Source organism: Geotrypetes seraphini, chromosome 9, assembly GCF_902459505.1.
Source record: "Geotrypetes seraphini chromosome 9, aGeoSer1.1, whole genome shotgun sequence".
In the NCBI taxonomy this organism is placed as follows: Eukaryota; Metazoa; Chordata; class Amphibia; order Gymnophiona; family Dermophiidae; genus Geotrypetes; species Geotrypetes seraphini.
The window spans coordinates 1,675,774-1,701,815 of record NC_047092.1 but is presented as its reverse complement, the minus strand read 5'-3'; the positions used below and the strand labels follow the sequence as shown (position 1 = coordinate 1,701,815).

The 26,042-nt window shown below is 42.4% G+C and overlaps 1 protein-coding gene across 1 annotated transcript in view; it reads left to right on the top strand.

Moving 5' to 3' along the window:
* The window catches only part of PCLO (piccolo presynaptic cytomatrix protein), a 283,861-nt gene that overhangs the window by 82,100 nt on the left and 175,719 nt on the right, over positions 1-26,042 (top strand). Inside the window, exon 5 of the mRNA XM_033958826.1 lies at positions 21,378-21,974. Coding sequence (XP_033814717.1) covers positions 21,378-21,974 — 597 coding nt within the window. The remainder of the gene's footprint in view (positions 1-21,377; positions 21,975-26,042) is intronic.

Below are 26,042 nucleotides of genomic sequence, written 5' to 3'. Positions count from 1 at the left end.
TCATTGAAGTCTCTGCTGATGATCACTTGCTTGTAAGAAGCTGAGACTAAAAAAAAAGAGACCTTAAGACAGGGCTGCTCAAGTCCGGTCCTCGAGATCTACTGGCAGGCCAGGTTTTCAGGATATTCACAATGAATATACATGAGAAAGATTTGCCTGCACTGCCTTCTTGGGATGCAAATCTCTCTCATGCAAGTTCATTGTAGATATCCTGAAAACCTGGCCTGCCAGTAGATCTCGAGGACCGGACTTGGGCAGCCCTGCCTTAAGACATATAACAAGAAGAGGTTTCAGGAGAGAGGCCTTTCTCCATTCACAGTCCTTCTGTTTAGACTCAGGGTGCTTGAGATCAGTATTTTCGGCTTTTAGATCCACCTCTTGCCAAAACAGTACTCAGGTATTTATTTATTTAGGTATTGCTGCCTATCGAGGTTATCTAGGTGGTTTTACAATCAGGTACTCAAGCATTTTCCCTGTCTGTCCCAGTGGGCTCACAATCTATCTAATGTGGGGGGGGGGGGAAGGGGGGTTAAGTGACTTGCCTAGAGTATCAAGGAGCAGTGTGAGATTTGAACCCACAACCTCACTCTAACCCCCTAGACCATTCCTTCCTCTCATGGCCTTTCTCCATTCACAGATCAGTATTTTGGGGGGTTTTAGATCCACTTCTTGCCAAAATTGCACTCAGGTGCCCATTAATCCAAATGACTGACTTCTTCACTTGCACTAATAAGCCCTGATTCCGCCCTGGGACTTATTTCAGCATCTCTGTTTCTTCTGTTCTCTCCCTGTAGCACTTGATGACTCAGAATGGACAAACCCCAAAGATCCTGTTTCTTTTTACAAAATGATCTCCATCTGTTATAACGTACAGTATATACCGTATATCTCAGACCCTCAGGGACCAAAGACTATTTCAAAACAAGTCCTTTTGTATCTCTGAGACATACACCTTTGGTTTCTCCTCATTAAACACTATAGGCCTGATATGCTGCTGGTGGCAATCTGTGTTTTGCTGACTGCCGCCAGACTTATTCCCAGAAATTCAATGCCAGGCAATGCCCTGGCTTTTGTATTTATACGGAGCTGGTTAAGTGCGGTATTCACCACTTAACTGTGGAAATGCATGAAGATAGGACTGTGTTTTATGTGGCTAAGCCTTTGGCTTCCTGGGCATTTTGCCCTGCCAGCAATCGTGCAAATATTATCCTGGAAAACAGCCTGGTTAAGGGGAACTGCAGGACAGGCTTGAAAACCATCTGATTCCCGGATTTCTCCTATATGAGTGTCAGATAATTATCATAGAAAAGACCAGTGCGGAGACCATGAGAGAACAAGACCGGTGCCTTTTTATTCTCGTATTTAAAAAAATGTATAATCTAGGCAGTTTACAATCAACATGCAAAGTATATCTAAGAAAAGCTGCCGCTAGCCATAGTTCTGTCCGTTTTTATAATTATTCACATAATTCCATCAACACTGATCTTGCATAACGACTGATCACACACAATCCATTCATATATACAGGTCAACAAATAATTGTGTCCTCAAGAGTTTTTTAAAGATATCTCTAGGCTTACATAAGTTCACAGTGGATTTATAACAGCCATTTCCATTCCAGTCTTCCTGTTTTTTTGGTGCTGTTGTTATTCAGGCATTGTAAAGAGACGAGCATTTGCAGTCAGGGTGGATTGTGTCCTTGATCAATTTTGCCCTTAGAAATTCAGCATAGGAGTGATCATAGCCAGCCAGTATTTCTCTGAAGAGTCCTGATATTTGGAAACAAAATTGTCAGGGGGGGGGGGGGGGCGACAGGTAGCTGTTTAATGTAGACAATTGCTCTTGCAATTGCTACCAATTAATCTGAATTGCTCTTCAGTCTCCAGAGCATTATATACAAATAAGCTCTTCCACGAACCTTTCGCATTTTGAATGGAATGTATGCTTACAGTAAACAAAACCTTATGTTTTAAAACAATAAGCCATAAAACTCAATAAGCCAGTACACATTTATAGCCAATATTTGTGTTTGGTCTCACTGGTCTTTCTGGCGGGGTTTATAAATAGTATATTTTCCTTCCAACGTGCCTGCTATTTTTTATGGGCCTTGAGCAATCATTTTGATTTAGTTGACAGCGCATACACTCCCATAGCGCTACGTAGTGTTACAGAATATGAAGACATAAATTGAAGTATGAACCAGCTCAGTTAAACATAGTAATACCACAGACAGTGTAATGGGACCCTACCCTATTAAGGCTTGGTGGGATAGGGGTGGGTGTTTAAATGATGGTCTACAGATATGAGGCAGCACCAATCCCTAGTTGTTCCTACTCCAGCTTTTGGGGTTAAAATGGCACTAGTTGGCCCCTAGTGGCGGTCTTGTAATATTACTGTAAGGGGTTAAACTGCCAAATAAGGGCAGATTAGAAGGTACTTGGAAACTTCGTGCTGTGTGTTAGCAGCCTGGTTCTCCTGGCCAGAAAAATAATGCCAGCCTGTGAAGTTCAACAGAAGTGCATTATTCTATTTGCATAATAATGAGCTGCTGTGTCCCAGTTTACCTGATTTGCAAGTCATTATTTGATGTTACATGCTGCCTTACATTAATGTTTCATTATAGTAAAATAATGTGTGATATTGCCATTCCTCAAGCATTAGTAGGCAAAGATTGTGCCTTACTCCCTAACCAGGCAACCGAAGATAAAATCCACCGCAAGTCCAAAGGAAGCAACACCACATCGGAAAAGACGAAGGACCAAAACAATCAATGGCATTCAAATAGATAAGTTTATTCCATACTTACAAAGCGACCCAACACGACTTGTGTTTTGGCCACTAGGCCTACATCAGGAGTCAACTCTGAAAGACTGATTGAATGATGGAAAATCATAGAGGGGCATAATCGAAAGGGACGTCTAAGTCCGTTTACGTCCATCTCGCAAGTCGTCCAAAGTAAAAAACAGCTTAAGACATATTTTTGAAAAATACATCCAACTTTTTTTTTTGTTTCGAAAATCGTTTAATTATACATCCTGCAGATCTGATCGTCCAAGCCGCTAAATCATTCATCTTTATACCACATTTTCATCCAACTTTCCGTCCAAGTCCAAAACTCCTAGAACAAGCCCTGTTGGACGTGGGAGGGGTCTGCAAAGTGATGGACTGCACACCCAGACATGGCACCTAAATAGTGGTGTACCTCACTGCTGTGAACTTCACAAAAAGGGTGCCATGTCTTCTCCTCACTACAGCTCCCTTATAGGTCATGGTGAGCCCCCTAAACCACCTCCAGAATCCCCTAGACCCACTTATCTACCACCCCAATAGCCCTTATGGCTGCAGGAGCCACTTATAAGAACATAAGAACATAAGAAGCGCCATCTCCGGATCAGACCTTCGGTCCATCAAGTCCGGCGATCCGCACACGCGGAGGCCCTGCTAGGTATTCACCTGGCTTATTTTATAGCCAACCATATCTTTATATGCCTATCTCAAGGAGATATGCATCTAGTTTGCTTTTGAAACCTAGGACTGTCGATTCCGCAATAATCTCCCCTGGGAGAGTATTCCAGATGTCAACCACTCTCTGTGTGAAGCAGAACTTCCTGACATTAGTCCTGAACTTGCCCCCCCTTAGCTTCATTTCATGTCCTCTTGTCCGTGTCAAATTGGACATTGTAAATAATCTTCTCTGCTCTATTTTGTCAATTCCTTTCAGTATTTTGAAGGTCTCGATCATATCCCCACGCAGTCTCCTTTTCTCAAGGGAGAACAATCCCAGTGTTTTAAGTCGATCCTCATATTCCAGTTTCTCCATACCCTTCACTAGTTTAGTTGCTCGTCTCTGCACCCTCTCCAGCAGTTTTATATCCTTCTTTAGGTAGGGAGACCAATGTTGGACGCAGTATTCCAAGTGGGGTCTGACCATTGCCCTATAAAGCGGCATTATAACTTTCTCCGATCTACTCGAGATTCCTTTCTTTATCATGCCCAACATTCTATTTGCCTTATTTGCCGCTGCCACGCATTGTGCCGACGGCTTCAGGGTCCTATCTATCAGTACACCCAGATCTCTTTCTTGTTCACTTTTCCCCAGAGTTGCACCTGACATTCTGTACTCGTATTCCTTATTTTTACTGCCTAAATGCATTACCTTGCATTTCTCCACGTTGAACTTCATCTGCCATTTCTCCGCCCATTTTTCTAACCGACACAAATCGCTCTGGAGTTCCTCACTGTCCTCCTGCGATCTGATTGCCCGGCAGAGTTTTGTGTCGTCTGCAAACTTGATGATCTCACTGGATGTTCCGTTTTCCAGGTCATTGATATAAATATTAAAAAGGATCGGCCCAAGTACCGAGCCCTGGGGCACACCACTAGTCACTCTCTCCCAGTCGGAGAACTTCCCATTTATGCCCACTCTCTGCTTTCGGTTTTCCAGCCATTTGCCTATCCATCTTTGTATATCTCCCTCTATGCCATGGCTTTGTAGCTTCCTGAGAAGTCTTTCGTGTGGAACTTTGTCAAATGCTTTCTGGAAGTCCAAGTATATGCCAATACAAAAGGGTTTGGGGGGTATATAGGGGAGTGCATATGTTTCAGTATCAATGCAGTGATTACAGGGGCTTATAGGCATGGGTCCTCCTCTCCATGAGTCCCCAAACCACCCTCAAGACGGCTTAAGCCGCCTCTGTGCTGGACGACTAGGTTTTCCTATGCCAGGCTGCCAGGTGATAATGGTCTGGAGACTGAATTTTAAAGGTGTGATTAATATTTTTATGGGGTGGGGGGGTCGGTGATCACTGGGGTAGTGTGTGGAGGTCTGTTTTATGTGTTTGTAGTGCTTCTTTGGTGACTTTAGGTGGATCTTTGTGACTTAGACCATGTTTTACATGGTCTAAGTCACAACGTCCAAATTCCGTCAATTGTTGGCTGTATAACTTTCGGTTATACATGCTGTACGAGTAAGTCTAAGCCGGCCCATGACCCGCCCAATTCCCGCTTTCGACACTCCTCCTGAAACGCCCCGTTTAGCTTTGGTCGTTCAGCAGCACAAAGCAGGATTCCCTCATTGAATATGCATGAGATCTATTTACATACAGTGGAAGCAGTGTATGCATATAGATCTCATTCATTAGGGAAATCCTAAAAACCAGGCTGGATTGCGGCCCTCGAGGAATTGAGGTTGTTACAACCCTGAATTAAAATGTCCATTTCCTTTGTAAGATTCATTCTATGTATGATTTTCTTTATTGTTATAATTCAGTAAAAAATTATTAAACCTAAAAGAATGTGCAGTTTGCCAGGGTTCATAGACAACGACTAGAAAGACAAAAGCGCGCGCCGACAATTGAGCACAGCGCGCGCCGCTGTGCCGCTCTAAATTACAGTTCTTAGGGGCTCCGACGGGGGGTTTTGTTGGGGAACCCCCCCAGTTTACTTAATAGACATCGCGCCGGCGTTATGGGGGGTTTGGGGGGGTTGTAACCCTCCACATTTTACTGTAAACTGAACTTTTTCCCTAAAAGCAGGGAAAAAGTGAAGTTTTCAGTAAAATGTGGGGGGTTACAACACCCCACACCTCCCACAACGCCCCCACAACGCGGCGCGATGTGTATTAAGTAAAGTGGGGGGGTTCTCCCCCCACGCCCCCCTATCGGAGCGCTAAAAACAGTAATTTAGAGCGGCATGGCGGCGTGCACTGCGCTCAATTGTCTGGGCGCGCCTTTGTCCCGGCGCGCTTTTGACCTGACACCGTTCGCCAGTTCTATATTAAGGATTGTGATTTTGGCTTCTCAAGGGCTATGAACAAATCTGGTTTTCAGATTAGCAAACCATGCAAATTAATCCTATATTTAGACCATATGAATTTAAATGCAGCTGGTGAATATTCATTGTTCATATACTGAAAGCCAGACCTGTTGGCAGTCCTCGCTAGGAATCCCTACGTTATATTATCAAAACATTTTACTTTCTCAGTAAAGCTTTAATGTTAGAAGATTTTTGTCCCCAAAAGAAGAAACACAAGCCTCCTGGCTGTTGCTTATACTCTCAAAAAACAACCTTCGAATCAGATTCTTTCAATAGGGCAGGAGTGTGTGGTGCAGTGGTTAAAGCTACAGTCTCAGCACCCTGGGGTTGTGGGTTCAAACCCACGCTGCACCTTGTGACCTTGGGCAAGTCACTTAATCCCCCCCCCCATTAGATAGATTGTGAGCCCAACAGGATAGACAGGGAAAAATGCTTGAGTAGCTGAATAAATCCATGTAAACCCTTCTGAGTTGCCCTGGGAGAACAGTTTAGAAAATCAAATAAATTTCCAGGATTTAGGCCACGTTTCAGTTGACGCAAATCCTTCTGCTTAAAAAATGGTGCAGAACTTGGGCATAAGGATTTGCCACTTCTAGAATAGAGAGACTCAAAACCATGGTTGAGAGTTTCTTCTTTTGAGCTCATCTTATTGGGGGTTTCATTTTATTGGAGACGTCCTTGTAAGTGCATTTTTTGCCACCGCTCAGCTAAATCTCTTTTCTTTGAGCCTTAACAATTAATTGGCCCTGTCCCAGATGGAAGAAGGTAAATCAAAATCAAGTGCTCTGTAGTTTAAAATGTTACTCCTACCTCAGCACTATGTATAGCATATTCTAGTAAAAATTATATTTTTTCTTAATTTCTCGCTTATGTAAAACCTTGGATTCTAATTATTGAGGACTTGAGTTTTGTTAAGAACATAAGAACTAGCCTCCGCTGAGTCAGACCAGAGGTCCATCGTGCCCAGCAGTCCGATTCTGCGGCGGCCCATCAGGTCCATGACTTATAAGGTAATCCTTTGTCTAAAACCCTTCAATCCCCTTTATCCTTCTATCTATTCCCGTTCATAATCCTATCTCTACCTCTACCTATATCCCTCAATCCCAGCATCCTTCAGGAATTTATCCAATCCTTCTTTGAAACCCCGTAATGTACTTTGTCCTATCACAACCTCCGGAAGCGCATTCCAGGTGCTCATTACCCTCTGAGTGAAAAAGAATTTCCTGGCATTGGTTCTAAACCTGTCCCCTTTCAATTTCTCCGAGTGCCCCCTTGTTCTTGTGGTTCCCAATGGGCTGAAGAATCTGTCCCTCTCCACCTTCTCTATGCCCTTCATGATCTTGTCTCCTCTGAGTCTCTGCTTCTTCAGGGAAAAGAGCCCCAGCCTTTCTAACCTGTCTGTGTATGAAAGGTTTTGCATACCTTTTATCATTTATGTTGCTCTTCTCTGAACTCTCTCAAGTATCGCCATGTCCTTCTTAAGGTACGGTGACCAATATTGGACACAGTATTCCAGATGCGGGCGCACCATCGCACGATACAGCGGCATGATGACTTCCTTCATTCTGGTTGTGATACCCTTCTTAATAATACCCAACATTCTGTTTGCTTTCTTTGAGGCCGCTGCGCATTGTGCCATTGACTTCATTGTTGTATCCACCAGCACACCCAAGTCTTCTTCAAGGTTACTTTCCCCTAGTACTAATCCCCCCATTTTGTAGCTGAACATCGGGTTCTTTTTCCCTATATGCATGACCTTGCATTTCTCTACATTGAAGTTCATCTTGTGACCAGTCAGGTATACACCAAGCACAGGTCCCAGTCTGCTCAGAAAAGAAAGAAGTGAAAAAGAAATCCCGGGGAGGAATTGGGAAGGATCAGGTTAGGAATGAGCTAAATAATAGCACTGACCACCAGGGGAGCCCAAGAGGCCCTTGGAACACTGCCAGGGCTGACACAGCAGGGCGTTTCCCCAAACTATATAACCCTGTCTCTCCCAGTAGAAAAGCAAGCCGGCTAGGAAGGAAGCTAGGTCCTTGCCTTCCTAAGGATCCTGTCCAGCCTGACAGGGACAACGAGTGCCAGCCTATGGAAGTTGAGCAGTTTGAACAGCCTGGAGATCTGTCTCAATCTGAAGAGCTCATGGAAATCCCAGAGGCTTGGACTTGTGAGGAGAATGAACCTGAACCCATGCAGGTGAACTTAATGCTAAGCCACAAACAGTGAAGGTGTTTGCAAACTGTTTGTGTGCTGTGTTTTGCTGTTTGAATAAGGATTTTGCTGTGATAGCTTAGAGAGAGAGGGTGGGAGAGGATTTGCTTCCACCTGGGAGGGAATTGGTAGTCTGTTTTCAGGCCAGTAATTGTGCAAATCCTGTGACTCTCTCTTTTTCCTGGCAGCCATAATTTGTGATTGCCAGAGGCTGTTTTTTTTTCTTTATTTTTGTGCTATGGACTAAGAATGAAGAATACCTGAATGTTGGATTATAATTTTGGGTTTTGGGACTGAATAAAGCAACTGCTTTCCTAGCAGTCTAAAGAAGCTCTAGGGAGCCAAGGTCTTTGTATGAGGCAAGACCTAGAAAACTGTGACAAAGTAAAGCTGATATCTAAACAAGTTGACTTTTGTTTCTTGGCCCCTTTTGGCAATTGTTTGATTTTCTTTTTCTCTGATAAATGCTGTATATAATCTGGAGGGAAAAATATCAGAATGCTGAATGACATTACTTACCTGTTCCAAAGACATTAAGTAAAGTGAACTGTTTATTTAACTTGTCTGAGTGTTGGAACTTTATTTTGGAGTTTTTTTGTTGAATGAAATCCAGTCCTACAGGAAGACTCCATGTCGGGTCTCACGCAAATGTTCATTTTTATGTGTAGCCGTGCTCAGAGCCTTAAAATCCTATCTGGGATTGCTCCGACGGCCACAATCTGCCATTTATTCGCCATTCCTCCAGTTTGTTCAGGTCCCTTTGTAGGTCTTCACATTACTCCGCAGTTGTAACCCTGCTACAGAGTTTAGTGTCATCCGCAAATTTTATAACTTCACACTTTGTCCCTGTTTCTAGGTCATTAATAAATACATTGAACAGCAGCGGTCCGAGTACTGACCCCTGCGGAACACCGCTTGTGACCCTCCTCCAGTCTGAGTATTGGCCCTTTACTCCAAACCTTTGCTTTCTGCCTGCCAACCAGTGTTTAACCCATCTGTGTACGTCCCCTTCCACCCCGTGGTTCCACAGCTTCCTAAGCTGCCGCTCATAGGATACCTTGTCAAAGGCTTTTTAGAAGTCGAGATAAATGATGTCTATGGGTTCCCCTTTGTCCATCTGACTGTTTATCCCTTCAAAGAAGTGCAATAAGTTCGTTTGGCACGATCTTCCCTTGCAGAAGCCATGTTGGCTCGCTTTCATTAGTCCATTTTTTTCTATGTGATCACAGATGCTGTCTTTTATCAGCGCTTCTACCATTTTGCCCGGAACTGAAGTCAAGCTTACTGGCCTGTAGTTCCCCGGGTCACCTCATGATCCCTTTTTAAAGATAGGTGTAACATTTGCTATTTTCCAGTCGTCCAGTTTTCAAGGATAGGTTGCAAACTTGTTGGAGTATTTCCGCTATTTCGTTTCTTAGCTCTTTTAATACCCTTGGGTGGATTCTGTCCGGGCCTGGTGATTTGTCGCTTTTCAATCTATCTATCTTTTGGAGGACATCCTCATGGCTTATCTCTATTGTCAACAGTTTTTCATCTTGGTCTCCATTTAAGATCTCTTCGGGTTCTGGTATATTGGATGTGTCCTCGCTTGTGAAGACAGACGAGAAGAACTCTTTTAACCTATCAGCTACCTCTTTTTCCTCCTTTACCACTCCCTTTCTGTCTTCTTATCCAACGGTCCTACTTCCTCCCTCGTCGGCTGCTTGCCTTTAACGTATCTGAAGAACGATTTGGAATTTCTTGCTTCCCCGGCCAGTCTCTCTTCGTATTCTCTTTTTGCTCTCCTAACCACTAGGTGACATTCTTTTTGATGTTTCCTGTGTTCCTTCCAGTTTACCCCGGTTTGTGTCCTTCTTCCATTTTTGGAACAATTTTTTTTGTCTCCTATCGCCCTCTTGACTTCATTGGTTATCCATACCAGGTCTTTTGTTTGATTTTTTTTGCACCCTTTTCTAAACCTGGGGATGTACAGATTTTGTGCTTCTTGCACCGTGTCCTTGAATAGGGACCAGGCTTTCTCCACGGTCTCTGCTTTTCTTGAGCTGTTTCTGAGTTGAAATATATTCTCTTTTCGTTGTTAAGAATTTCAAGGGATAATTGTTTTATACATTTGAAATAATAATAATTTCCATTCTGACAAACTTTCTGTACAAGTATATGATTGGTATGTAAAATTGAAAATCTATAAATAAATAAATAAAAAAAAAAAAAAAAGAATAGCAGTTCACGTGGATATTTTCAGGACCATTTACTGACTGATAAGAACATAGCCTTCACTATGCCAATGGTACTAATTGAACATAAGAATAGCCTTACTGGGTCAGACCAATGGTCCATCAAGGCCAGTAGCCCATTCTCACGGTGGCCAATCCAGGTCACTAGTACCTAGCCAAAACCTAAAGAGTAACAAGATTCCATGCTACCGATCCAGGGCAAGCAGTAGCTTCCCCTATGTCTTTCTCAATAACAGTCTTTGGACTTTTCCTCCAGAAACTTGTCCAAACCTTTCTTAAAACCAGCTATGCTATCTGCTCTTACAACTTCCTCTGGCAACGCATTCCAGAGCTTAACTATTCTCTGAGTGAAAAAAATGTCCTCCTATTGATTTTAAAAGTATTTCCCTGTAACTTCATCGAGTGTCCCCCTAGTCTTAGGGGCCTGAAAAGTAATTGAAGGGAGGGTTAACGGTTTAATAGTCACCTAGAGTCCTGAGTACTTTTGCACTAGGAAAGCCTGGGAATGAGGTTGGAGGTAGCCTGATTGCCATTTTGCCTGTGAAGATTTGGTATCATTTGAGTACGGTGCTAGAAATTTCTTCGATTTCACTTATTCCTCAGCTTCTCAATATATTTTGTAATATTACAGAAACCGAGGGCTGAAAAGTATGACAGAAGGTCAGGTAGTTCATCTTCCAGCCTCCAGGCAACATTTGCGCTACCTATTGTATATCATTTCTGACAAATTTCCCATCTCTTGGTTTATTGCTGCATCAGGAAACAACACTCTTGTTGCAGTGAGACCTAAAAATAGATCATTGAAGTTCCCAGTCCAGTCAGTAGTTTAATGACTGAACTGCAGCAGGAGTTTGAAAAAGAAGATTTATATATTATGTTTATTTATTTTTCTTGGTATTATTTTGCACATATTTTGTTTCAAGACTGTAGTTGTGCAGATGGACGAACCCTACCTATGAAATCTAATTTATTAGACACATCTGAGGGTTTTAGAAATCGTGCCCCTAAAATGGTTCGTTTTCATGCAATATTCTGCAGTTTACGGGGTTCTCCTGGCATAGAGAAATGGCAAAGTTCATAGAAGTATCAAGAACGCTTGTTGGAACCAAAGTCCAACAGAGTGAAACACACCTCTGGGAAACTCACACAGAGAAACAAGATTTTCTCTACTCTATAAAGCACATTTCCTGCCCAACAAAGGTATTTATTCGGAGGAGCTGCAACCCCTGCCATTTCCTTCTCTTGTCCCCTTTCATCGCTCAACGCAGCATCTCTCAAACTTTTTTAGCTCCGGATCAAATGTTTTTCGCAGCACATTATAATTGAAATTATAAAATTGCAAAACCAACAAAAATTTAAATTTGAAAGTTCTTATATGGGTAATTGTAACAGCAGTGAAACTAAAGTAGATAGAATGGAATTGCTAATGAATGCGATGGATGAGCTTCTTTATGGTGCAAATTAACTCAAAACCATAGTCAACAAGCAAACACGTATTTCATCATCCACCATCTGCAGTCGTTCTCTTTTTTTAATTTAATTTCTGTCAGAGCTGAAAATCCAAGTTCGCAAAGATAAGAAGATCCAGATGGTATTATTTGGCATGGCAATGAGGGCCAAGAGCCAAATATCCTCTAATAATAATAAACTATTGCTCATTTTGATAGGGATTGCCATACAACAAATAACACATAATTGGAAAAATTGGGATAGACTAAATTTCAGATTTTGGTGGAATTCAGTATTGCCATATTTATAAAATGGAAAGAACATTAGCAATTCAAAAAGGAAATTTTAATAAATTTCAAGATGTGTGGAGGCCATTATCAGATATGTCTTATAGCCCGTTACATTAACGGGTGCTAGAATATATGTGTGTGTGTCTGTCTTTATTTCTTTCTCTCTCTCTCCTTAGCCGCTTTCTGTATTTCATTTTTTATGTCTTTATTTTTCCTCGGCTGTCCACCACCACCCCTTGGCTGCTTCCCCTGTCCATTCTCCCTTCCTTTTACCTCCCCTGTGTCTATCACCACCCCTTCACTGCTCCCCTTATCCAGCAGCAGCCCTTCTCCCTTTGTTTTACCTCCCCCCTGTCCAGCAGCACTTCTTTCCTGCTCCCCCTGTCCAGCAGTAGGCCTCCCTTCCTTTTTCTTCCCCCCCTGTACAGCAGCACCTCTTCCCCTGTCCAGCAGCACCTCTTTCCTGATCCCCCTGTCCAGCAGAAGGTCTACCTTCCTTTTTCTGCCCCCCTATCCATCAGCACCTCTTTCCTGCTTCCCCTGTCTAACAGTAGGCCTCCCTTCCTTTTTCTTCCCCCCCTGTCCTGTCTCTCTCCTGCTCCTTCCATCCTCCCTGAATTCCCCTGTCCAGCAACACCCTTTCCCTGCTCCCCTCTGTCCAGTAGTAACAGCATCCATAATTCAGCAGCTCACAATCAACACATTTGCCACCCACTGACCTTCACATCAAAGTTGCATTCGTATCGTCGAATGAGAGCAATGAAGGAGTCATTGCCCGATGCTGCCGGGGGACCTCAACTAAGAAACCCTGTAAAGAGCAGCAGCAAAGTCAGCACAATAGTAGCCCTTCCTCTATAGAGCAAGCAGCCGCCGCGCGCATGCCTGAAGCAGAGCCCCGAGTGTGGGGCCGTTTCTGCCCGAAGTTTATTTTTAATTTTGAAGGTTCCACGGCGGCTCCCCTCACAATCGCAGCCTTCGTCGGAATTCTTCTCCGACGCAGGTGCATCTCGTGAGAGGACCCACTGCAGCAGCACGAGATGGAGAGCAGGGAGGCTTGTCTGGCACGCATGCGCATTCCTATCGGCCACAGCCCAACAAATCGGATCTCAGGGAACACGCTGGTAAGAGTGCGCATGCGCGTTTAGCATTTTACTATTATAGATTGTAAAGAATAAGTATATATTTTTCTTCCCTGTTGAGTATAAATGAAAAATAGGACAGGGGGAGGGGGATTTTATGAAATAAATTTTATGAAATATAAATATATTTTATGAAATATAAAATGTAGGGAGGGAGGGGGATAAATTTAATTTGATAAAGATCAATTGTAAATTCTCAAGTGTATTATCTATGTTACAATGTTAATATCAATATTGTTGTACTTGATTTAAGTTACAAAATGAATAAAGAATTTTAAAAAAAAGAAGATCCAAACGGTAATAAAGACTTGATTGCTTTGTTGTTCAAGTTAGGATAATGACTGCTTAAAAAAATAAAACTAAAATGACTTGCCATTAGTTTTCAAGGACCAATCACATCAAAGAATGATGCTTGGTGGTTGTATCCTTCCGCACACAGACACTCATATCATTGACAGATCCTTGCAAACGTGATGTACGTGTCGTCTAGTCTAGTGTATACTTATGAAGCCAATTCTTAAAAATATAATAAAATTCTGGAATCTCTCGCAACACACCCGGAATCTCTTTGGGATTTGGCACAGAGTTTGAGAAACACTGGCTTAATAGAACCTACTAGAATTTGCAGGATTGCGTCCGGTGACCGCTACATTTTAATTGTCTATCATTGATAAGCAAGGAAGTTTTGAAGAGGATAAAAAAATGAATCATTTTACTATGATCGCTTAAAAGGCAGGAAATGAGTGAATTCTCAGCATAATTAGTAAGAAAGTAACCAGCTAATATGTGGAAAAAAATACAAAATGGACCTGAAGCTGTAACAAACTTTAAACTACTCAGCTACTCAAAGCCCATATTGGATAAGTAGATATATAAATCTGAGATATCAATAAACATTAATGGGATAGAGAAGCTATTATGACAACATTAAATTGGAGAACATAAGGTACAAAGGAAAGAGAAAGATATAAAGCCCTTTGTCTGTTGTTAAAATACTTAGGATGACCTTTGGCTTAACAAACCAGTTGTCACTCGTGCAGTCTTTCAATAGGATTATTCATTTGTGAAGAAGCTCTGATAGATATACCCGTATTAAACAAGATACTTATTTGAGCTACACAGCCAATAATTCATGAAGTCTTCTTTCCTAGCTCAAAAGAATGGTTTTTAGTTCATACATTCCCAGATTCCTTACGTCGCCCCTGTGGTCTGTATAAATAGTCTGTAAAGTGAGGTGACAAGACCGTTTTAGATATATGGCAGAGAGGAGGAAATCTTTCTTTACAGAGAGGATGTTAAGTAAATGGAACAGGCTCCTAGTGGAGGTTGTGAAAACATGACTGCTGTGAGATCCCGTGGGAAACTTTGGGATTTACATCTACCCTTTTCACTTCACTCATTATTTTATAGACCTCTATCATATCACCCGTGAGCTGTCTCTTCTCCAAGCGGAAGAGCTCTAGCTCCGAAGCTGTTTGCGAACATCGCTAACACCGTGATCTTCTGTGCAGGCTGCTCTTCAAAGGTAAACCGTGCGGGGAAGGCAGACGCCAAGGGGGGGAGGGAAGCGGATGCCAGGGGGGAACCGGATGCCAGGGGGGGAACTGGACAGCAGCACTTCGCGACTGATCCTCCCCCCTCGCCCTCTAAAGCAGGTGCGGCAGTGGCCGGCCAACAAGAGCAGCGCTGCCGCTCCTGCTTTAGGGGGCGAGGAGGGAAGGTCAGCCGAATCGGGAAGCCGATTTTTTAAATTTTAAATCGATTCGAATCGATTCACCCGAAGTGAATCGGTGACCGATTCGAATCGTGAATCGGGCAGCACTAGTGTAAAGTAATTCTAATGCCCTGTACACTGGTCAAACCAAAACATGTTTGCACCAGCTCCACCTAATTCAGAATACTGCAATAACTCTAATAGAAAATCAGAAGGGACATGACCACATCCCACTCTTCCTGAAGAAATTACAATTACTATTGGTGCCTTAAAAACGCAAATTTAAAATGAATTGCAAGATTCATGGACAAAATGGGCCAGTGTCCCTAAAAAGTAAGTTAGCTTTCTAAATACCATTGAGCCCTCTAAATTTTTTCTCAATGTGCATCACTATTTGTATCATAGGAACATAAGAATAACCCTACTCGGTCAGACCAATAGTCCATCATGCATTGTGGCCAATCCAGGCCACCTGGTCACTAGTATCCTTCTGAAAAGAAATTGTATGATGTGATACTCACCAGCCTTCGTATGAGTAGCTGAACTTAAGAGCTACCTGTGGGTGATATGAGGGACAAGTCAGTAGTTTTTCATACAATTAAGGTGTGAAATGTGAATCCAGAAGGTGGGGTCAAGGCAGTTATCATATCTTATTTTAAAGAGGAGGAAAAGTCCATTAATAATCACCCAAGCTGGGGAAGACCACCGCTTATCCCAGGGAATGAACAGACAGAATAGAGTCCCTATTTCTCATCTTGTGTCCTAGATTAGCCACTGCTGAGCAAATGATGCTGGACTTAATAGATCTTAGATCTGACCCAAATTGAATATTTGATGATTTTACTTAGGTTAAAAGCGTAGAGACAAAAAGCCTTTAGAAAAAGAGCACTGAGCATATTCCGTTTGATATGTAGCCATTACATTTTCAGAAGCTACACAACATTTACTGCTCGGGCTAACACAAAATACAATAGTTCAAATTTTAGTTTATAGATTGGAAGACAAATGCACTTTGATCCACTTCTTAAAGGATGCAAATGATGGATTTCCATAGAACAACATCAGAATAAAAAGGACAAATTTCAGGAGGTCAAGTAGTTTAATTAACCTAGACGCAGTCCTCGTTTATCATGTTGCATATAAATGGCAAAGGTTTCAGTTAACTAATCTGGACGCTGCATGAAAGAACATGGGAAGGGTGATGCCATGGCAACCGGTGGTCATATGGCCATGTGGTTGTCTACTGATTCTCCAAGTAAATACTGAATTATGGCCTTCTTGTCGTGCAGGCCAGCAATAAAGATGATTTCGGGAGAGCCTTGAAGAAATGTACCATGAAATGATGCATTTCCATCATAACAGTGGCTCAATGAAAGAAATCTGCAAGCCATTCTTAAAAGCAGAGAAAATGTCAGCAGAAAAGAATTGTTACAGCCAACAAACTTCCCATTTCCGCACTGTTTTAGCATTAATAGAAACATAGAAACATAGAAAGATGACGGCAGATAAGGGCTATAGCCCATCAAGTCTGCCCACACTATTTACCCACCCTCTTAAGTCTACTGACCCCCTAAAATATAATTGTAATTATACTGTCACTCTACTGACCCGCTCATTCAAGTCCTAGTGACCCTATCCCTTAGCATGACCTCGTAGGGATCCCACATAGGTATCCCATTTGTTCTTGAAGTCTAGTATTTTCTTGTCATCCCTTTTGTTCTGCCACTAAGGTCCCTGTAGGTCAAATTTTAGAAAAGATGGTGTCCAGTTATTTAAAAATCTATATATGTCTTTATAAAATAGGACTTCAGATACAGCCTCAATAGTGCACAAATTTACATCTCCAAAGAAAGTGTCTGCATGTTTACACTTATTTGGTTTTCTACTTGTAACATATAAATCTCAGCTAGCAGTAATTTCCCTAGTCCTAGTATTTTTGGAAAGAGTCACCTCTACCCTTTCCACTTCACTCATTACTTTCTAGACCTCTATCATATCCCCCCCGGCCACTTTAGCCTCTCCTCATAGGGAAGTCACCCCATCCCTTTTATCATTTTTGTCGCCCTTCTCTGTACCTTTTCTAATTCCGCTATATCTTTTTTGAGATATGGCGACCAGAACTGCACGCAGTATTCGAGGTGCGGCCATAACCTAGAGCGATACAAGGGTATTCTAACATTTTCCTTTCCTGATAATTCCTAACATTCTATTTGCTTTCTTAGCAGCCGCCGCACATTGAGCTGAGGGTTTTAACGGATCCTTTTCCTGGGCAGTGACTCCTAACACAGAACCCAGGTTCCTCTTTCCCACATGCATCACTTTGCATCCAGCATCCAATTTCAAAGACTCATCCTGCATGCAGAAAGTTTCTTGATTATGTATTTGTAATAAACAGTTGGAGATCAAGATGTCGGGCAAAGTTAGTTAACTGTTTAGTAATGCATTGAGTAGACACTATGGGTCGGATTCTGTAAACGGCACCTAAATCAGCAGCTGCCTAAAAAAAAGTGTTGGCTGCATATCAATCACGTTTAGGCACTTTTTAAAGAATTGCGGCTAACGGCACCTATACAAAACTGGCCTACGCTGCGAATGCCTAAGTTCTTTTGAGAATCGCATCTAATGGTATCTAAGGTCATCTCCGCCCCTAAAAACGCCTACTTTGATCTTAAGTGCAGTTAGGAACCTTGCTGTAGACATGATTATGATGCCTACTCAAGTAGGTGACTCCCCGCACCTACTTTTTTAAATGAGTTTTTAATTGGTTTTTAACGGCATGGTCAATTAAAACCAATTAAAACAATTAAGTTACGCAGCAATAGGACATAACGTATGGCGCCATTTACAAAATCTGGCCCTATCTCTCTAATGCCCATCTATGGCTCTCCAAACGTATGCTAACTATAGGCCCTCTACTGCTTTCCTATGAATATTTAAATTCGGTTCACTGTAACATATCTATATTGCTGTATCTGCTTCCATGCAATTTTTTATGTCCATATTGTCTTCTTACCCTTCCTGACCATTTTAATGACTGCATTTTGTCATGACCTCCAGAAAATCAGGAATAAAAGAGGTATTTTTTTTCTTTATGTTTTTGTGTCATTTCTACATATTACCTTGAAGAGTAGACTAACACGGCCACCGCACCATTTCAATCTAATACACTCCTTCCTCTGTATTCGCAGGAGTTAGGGGCAGAGCCAGCCCGCGAATATTGAAATATCGCAGATAACTTGTAGGGTCAACTCTGATCCACCCCCACCTCCCTCCTGCATCCCGGACCTTCTCCAGACCTTATCTGGTGGTCTAATGGTGAAGCGAGATAGGATCGATCTTCCTACACTCCTGCCCCGTTCAGAGCCATCATCAAAATGGCTGCCACGAGTTCCCGTTGTAGTCTCAAGACTACAACGGGAACTCATGGCAGCCATTTTGATGACAGATCTGAACAGGGCAGAAGCATAGGAAGATCAAGACTTCAAGAGGAACTCACGACAGCCATTTTGAACAAGGCAGGAGCGTAGGAAGATCGATCCTGCCCCTTGTCACCACTAGACCAGCAGGTAAGGTCTGGGGATGGTCCAGGATGCAGCGTTTCTGTTATTAAAAACCACCGGGCAAAAATCGCAAATAATCAAATCTGCGAGTAATGAAACCATGGACTCGGAGGGGGAAGTGTAATTGAAAGAATAAGATTCTGTGTGTCGGGGGGTGGGGGGGGGGAGGGAGTGGAAGGGATAATATGCTGCAAGTCTTGCTTTCTCCCCACTGAAACTTTGTACATACACTGTATTTGTTTCCAGAAAATAGGTAATTAGCACAGAAGCTACTTAAATCCAGTGGAAACTGGTTGGCAATTATCAACACAATTCCCTCCTTTCCTCCCACACCTTTGTGACACGGCAACAATTATTGTAAGTAATCTGTCTCTAGTGGCAGCTCAGATTCAGGACAAACAGGGAAAAACATCTCTTTCTTGAACAGAACATTCTCCATTTAAGCATCAGAGTCAGTTCAAGTTCTGGAGCCTTACCTGGCAAACCCATGCTACATTCAGCTTTATACTTTTAAAGAAACCCAGTTCCTTCACATTTATTTCAACTTTTTAGTCCCTTGATCATTAAAAAAACAACAAAAAACCAACCGAACTGGCCAGAATAGTTTACAATGCATGAAACAGAGAATTGCAATAGGCTACAGCTGGAGGATTTTATATGCCGAGTCGACAAATTTAGATCAAAGTGGTTTTAGAAGAGGCTCAGCACCGAGAGGTGATTAGCTTCTGAACTTAGGGGCTGATTCTATAAATGTTTGGCCAGAACCTAGAAAGATGGCGCCTGCCGCATGTAAATCACAGGTATCATTTACATAATTGCGGCTAGCAGCGACTAAGGCCCTCTTTTACGAAGGTGTGCTAACCGATTAGCACGCCCTAAACGCTAACGCATGCATGTTAGTCTATGGACGCATTAGCGTTTAGCGTGCGCTAATTCAGTTGCATGCACAAGTGATACCGAAATGTGGTTGTTAAGTTACAACACTCCCTTTTTAATGGGTGCTCCTGTATTGGCATCTTGCACTGGGTACCAGTTGATCACCAATTGATCCACTTGGCCTTAAATGTGGCCGATTCCTCTTATCTTAAGAAAGTGCTGGCCCAAGTTGACTGTTGCTTGTTGTTGGGAGGTTTAGCTACAGATCCCTCAATGAAGGATGCTCGATTTTAATCCTTGTGGATGAGGTCAATAAGCAAAGGACTTATTATTTTCACAGTCATTGATTTGGTATTTAGTGTCGGTATATATGCTTGTTTTACGCTTGTATTATGTTTGTGCAATGGTTGCCTGTTCTTGGCTATACCCTTCTCCTGTACCAATCAAGGGTAAGCAGGGTCTTCTCACATATCTGTCTCAACAGTAGACTATGGACTTTTCCTCCAGGAACTTGTCCAAACCTTTTTTTAAACTAGCTACATTAACTGCTCTCACCACCAGTGGTGTAGCAAGGGTGAAAGGTGGCCGGGCCCCCTACCCCCTTCATATACTCCTTCCCTTCTGACGTGTGCCGCTTCCCTTCCCCCATACCTCTGTAACATTCCTAGTGCGAGGAGCAGCCCTAAACTGCTGTCACGCCAGCATCTTCTTTTCCTCTGACATTGGAACAAGAGCTGACTCTGGTGCAACAGAACGTTGGGGGTTGCTGCTTGCACCAGGAATGTTACAGAGGTACGGGGGAAGGGAAGCAGCACCACGCACGACAATGGGGGGGGGGGCGAAGAGGAGGACGGGTACCTGTGCCCTCACCAAGATGGCACCTAATGCGGACTCTTCCCCTTACCTCACCACTGCTCTTACCATAACCTCTGGCAACGCGTTCCAGAGCTTAACTATTCTCTGAGTGAAACAAAATGTCCTCCTATTGGTTTTAAAAGTATTTCCCTGTAACTTCATCGAGTGTCCCCTAGTCTTTGTAATTTTTGACGGAGTGAAAAATCGATCCACTTGTACCCGTTCTACTCCACTCAGGATTTTGTAGACTTCAATCATATCTCCCCTCAGCCATCTCTTTTCCAAGTTTTAGTCTTTCCTCATAAGAGAGGATTTCCATCCCCTTTACCATCTTGGTCACTCTTCTTTGAAAAACATTTGAAAAAAAACGCACCTGATTGTGCAGGAAAAGTGAATCAAAAAATCGATTCAATAAGCCGAATTGCATTGAATTTAAATTTTTTTCCCTGAATTGGGCAGCTCTAGTGGGCACCAGCATTTACACCGGATTTCAGCAAGTGTCAGAATTTAAAGTTTGAACATTGGAATCAGCACTGACCTTTTCTGGCACCCACTTCTGAGTGCAATTTATAGAGTCCAGTCCATATGGTGGTCCTGGAGCAGTCTGGGAGTAGAATCTAGACTGAGTGGGGTGCTACCTGCTTAAAAGGAGTTATCCAATGACTGGTAACACCTTTGAAATGGAAGCAGGGGTGCTGGGCCTTAACTTTGCATCGTGTGTAGCTGTCTTCAATATCAGGCCTCGTTTGTCTGTTAGAAAAATTCTTATTTAAGAAGTTATTTGATGAGTTAACTCTTAACCCTTTATTTGGCCTTGTTGCTTAGAAGCAACGCATCTTCTATGGCTCTTACGGGAGATCTGCATCTCCAAATGCCTCTTACTTGGCACTGTTGCTCTCGTTCTACATCAAGTTATGTAAAGCAGCCGTTTTACCATCTGCCAATTAAAGGGTTAACTCTTAATTTGAAGATATATTTTGAGCTGCTTAGTGTTTCTCTTTCTCCTTATGGCAGCTGTATTCCTGAATTATGTGTCTGTGGCACCAGTATTTATTCATCTCTATTCCACCTCCCTTTTCTAATTAATTGCTAGTTCTGTTCATTGCTTTGATGATCAAATATAAAAATATTTTTCTATCAAATATAAACAAATAAATAATGTGTTATAAGAATTACTATTTGGTCCTAACATTAAGGAAACCATTTTTAATTATGTGCTACTTCTTGTGTTTTAGGTCAAAGAATGGTTGTGCTTGAACTGTCAGACTGAGAGAGCATTGGCAGGACAACTTGGAGATATGGGTAAAATGCCACCTCTTCCGCCAATCTCTTCCAAGTCACCATCCAAGCAGTCCCTTGCTGCTCAGATGCAAGCCGTTTCTAGAGAAGAACCTCAAACTCTGATGTCATCACCTTTACTTCTTGGGTCTGAGGAGAAATCAAAAGATAAACAAGAGTCAAAGAAGGAAAGTCCCCAAATTACAGCCAAAAAATTGTCAAGAACACCTTCAATAGATAGAACGTATTCGGAAATCAAGGAGATAGTCAGCAGACCTACTTGGGATCTAAAGACTGCGACCTTAGGAGACATTAAACCATCAGAAATAGGAGCTCAGAAACGAGAAATTATAGAGAGACGGGAACATGAAAAAAAGTCAGAAGTGAAAGAATATATCAAGGAGAAACCACTTAAGAAGGAAGCTTTGACTATTGCAATTTCAAAAATTCTGCCAAAGGATGATGAAAAAACACATGTTGAAGAGATTCAACCACAACCAAAATTAATAGCAAAGGGAGAGCCTGAGCAGGAGAATACAGTGAGAGAGAAAACAGTAAGTGCTTTTCGTTGACCTGCATGACCTTTTACTGAACGTCATTTTCATCGTTTCCTTGTGAGACACAAATTCTCAGGCCAATTAGGCACTAGATCTGGCGATTTTGAAATGTTTCTTCTCTGAGCATCTATACTTAAGAGGCTATCTTTTCTTTTTTTGCATTTAAAACAAATTATCAAGAACACTTCTTGTACAGAATATTGAAAAAGAAATTTCAGTTATAATATATTAAAATCCCAAATAATTTGATCCAAGAATTGTTAATGAGTGAAAAAAGTGGTAATGGAATCACATCCAATTGAAAGAGGAAAAGCAATTATCTAACTGTGGTAGTAGGAGTATTTCTAATTACTTTAAGTTGTTGTTAGTTCAACCCTTTCAAGGCGTTTCATGATGAGAAACTCTGTTAACTGTGATGGTTCAAAGAATATATATGTATTAGATCTATATTTAACAATACATTTGCAAGGATATCGCAAATGTATAAAATACCCCCCGTCATTGTTACTCCTGGTTTAAGAAGCAAGAACTGTCGGTTCCCTTTGTCACGTCTGGGAACATCTGTATCTTTTATCCAAGAAATTCTTTATGTCTGTTTTTTTTTAAAAACACTTCAATAACCAGTCTCTATCAGGTGATAACTTAAGAGGCTATCTTTCCCATACGTCATAATTTCGGTTCCTGCAAAGTGGATAAAAAAATGAGGGCGAAAGCTCATTGCTAGGTGCCTAGATTTAGGAGATTAAATAGCAGGCCTAAATGATGTTTTTAAAAACAGATGCTTATTTCACCAACCTGTTGCTTCCATTTTGAAAACAGCCCCTTAAATTCAAGGTTCTCTAAGCTAGGACCCTACCATCTAGGATTGCCTTCGATACTCTTATTTGATAATATCACTGCAGATATCAAACCTTCCAAAACTATGCTGTACAAATGTAAATGTGCAACTGTCCAATTTAAAAAGCTAAAAATGGGAAGAATGGAGAGCAAAATACTCAAATCCACAAATATGAAGCTTCCACTAGTAGATCTGTACCAAGAACAACTTATTGTACGAGCTGAAGGTTTACTCAGGTGTTCAACTACGAATATAAATGTTTAAACAAATCAAATACATTTGAATCCTATAAAGATGTGTGTAAAATTTCACACATGGATCCATAAAGGGGGTGTGGCCATGAGAGGGGCGTGGGAGGATCAAGGAGTTCCTGGAATTAGGCAGGTCTGCGCCTACCATAGATGAAAGGATTTATGCCAGGTTTCAGTTGGTGTAAATCTTTGCTCCCAGAATTGGGTAGAGATTCTGGTTCCAAACGCTAACTGCGCCCAACTCAGAGGGCCATTTATAGGATAGCTCCTCCTCCTCTGTCTCTTCCCACTCCTCCCCCTGCCATGTGCGCGCCCCTTTCCCTTTCCCTGTACCTCGAGTTCACCCCTGCAAGCAACAACTTCAATGTGCTCCTTGCGATCACGTTGGCTCCCTCTGATGTCAATTCCAGGTGCCGATCACAGGAAGTGACATCAGAGGGAGAGCCAAAACGGTCACAAGGAGCACATTGTAATTGTTGTTCACGCAGTGAACAACTAGAGGTACAGGAAAAGGGCGCGTGTGGCGAGGGGGTCAGGGAAGTGGCAGGGAAGAGCGCCACCGCCCCGGGTTTCTCTCCCCCTCGCTCGCCACTGTTAATAATAACTTTGGTTGTAACCAAGGAACTTAACTGCTAACATTGGTCTCTGGGTCACAGCGCCTCTCTTGGTTACAACGAAGGTTATTATTAAAGAGATGAAACTACACAAATGAGATGTTATTCCTGGATAGTCAATGCTGGCCCATGTCCGCGATTCACATTCACTCTCTGCTTTGTGTGGTTCTGGCTAATACATAGCCAGTTAAAGCAGTATTTGGAACTTAACCAGCTTGGGTTACCGCATTACCATAGCGTGTTTTTTAGCGCCGGTTGTGGCGGTAAGAGCTCCAAAGCTCATAGGAATCCTATAAGTGTCCGAGCTGTTACTGCCCCGGCTGGCACTAAAAACCACGCTACCGTTTTGTAAAAGGGGGGAGGGGAATAATTTATTTGGTTACCCTAACCGGTTAATCATTCAAGTGCTCCTAATAATCAGTTTTCACATAAGTGTTGACGGCTCATTTTCAGGATCTCTAACTGGTTAAGTGGGGAGGAACTGGGCACCTTTTCCACTGGTGACTCTGGGTAAGTCACTTAACCCTCCGTTGCCCAGGTACAAAAGAAGGAGCTGTACAGTAAGTACTCCCAAATTCTATGCATACATTGATTGGTAAATGTAGCCAATACATGCACACTCCTTAATTGATTAGCACTGATAATTGAGAACTCTTTGTAATTGGTGCTAATTCGGACTAATTAAAAGTTACAAACACAACTTGTAAAGCACAATTCTATTACAAGTATGCCTCAGTTGAAGTGTACAAATGTGAAAAGGGGGTATGGCCAGGGGCAGACCATGGCGTTCGCTAAAGTTATACATATTGTTATAGAATACGCCCGACTTCTGCACGCCGGCACGTCAATGTCCCACGCGGTTTCATTACGGAACCATGCTCTAGAGAAGGGAGAGGAGCTTTCCAAGGAGGGAAAATATCAGAGAATATTTACTCTGATTGTAGGGGGGGGGAGGGAGGGGGCATCTGTAAAAACTGTCAGTAAGGGCAGAACTATATTAGGTCAGTAGCCACAAGGACAGTTCCCATTCACCAGTTCCCATCTGGACAATTTCCTCCCCGGATTGTTCCCCTCCTCCCCAAGATTTTCCTTCCCAGACATTCCAACCCCCCCTCCCGCTCCCCTCCCCCCACCAGTTACTGCTCTGGATGTGACTCCTCTGTGTGCAGTCTCCGAGTGTAAATGTTAGCAAAAGAGACCCCCAATATGTTCAGCCTCCCAATTGTTAGGTTTAAAGGGAGACCCCGAGTATGTGAAGCCCCCGAGTGTTAGGGGGAGAGATCCTGAGTTTGTGCAGCTCTTAAGTGTTAGGGTTAGGGGGAGATCCCGAGTGTTAGTGTAAGGATTCTTGTGTGGAATGAGTGTGTGTGTGTATGGGGGGGGGGGTTGTATTATTGGGTATGTCTGGTCATGGAGGGGAATTGTCAATTATGAGTGGGTGGGAACTGTCTGGTGGAAATTGGCCAGGTGGCTACTTTCAGGCATAATTGGCAACACTTCTGCACGGAAACTATCAGGCTTGTGCCATTCATTTTTTCAATGTGAACGATTATTTTTAAAATGGCTGCTCCTGTGGCTTTTTAGAAAAAGCTTTGATGGTGCAGATCTTGAATGGAGTATCTTCCAACCTGGACTTCTCAATTCCAGTCTTTACATCCTATGTACGATGGCAATCCACATCATTTAAATGGACAACTTAGTCATTTTAAGACCAAAAACTAATAGAGTTACTGAGTATTAGGCTTATAGATAAGTGGATGTTTATGTGATTGCCAAGGAGTTTGAGTCTTGTCTAAGTCTTGAGGTAGCTGAAACACCTACTCACCTAATTGAAAAGCACTCTTCCAATCCATCATACAGCGTTGCTTGGATTACAAAAAGCCAAGGGTTGAAGTACTTGGGTGCGGAAGGTAGAGTGGGACCCAGAGATAATTGTGTACAAACAAATAGTAAATGTGATTGCAAATGCCAGAAGAATGATTGGATTCATAGAGAGAGAAATGGCTAGCAGGAAAAAGGAGGCGAAGATGCCTCGGTATAAGTCTCAAGTGAAACTTCATCTGGTGCATTGTGTACAATTTTGGAGACTGCACTTTCAAAAAGATATAAAGAGGATGGAGTGAGCACAGACAGTGACTAATAAAATGGTCATAAAAGCTTACGAGGACAGACTTAAAGAGCTCAATATTTCTATTTAGTGTGTGCTTTTCAGTTGAAGCTCAAGCTGAGTTATATTCAGGTACAGTAGGGTGTTTTCATGTCCCCAGAGAGTTTCCAATCTAAAGCCCACTTTTATCAAGCTGTGTTAGGGGTTTCTTTTATCACTGGCTGTTGCGGTACAAGCTCCAATGCTCGTATAAAT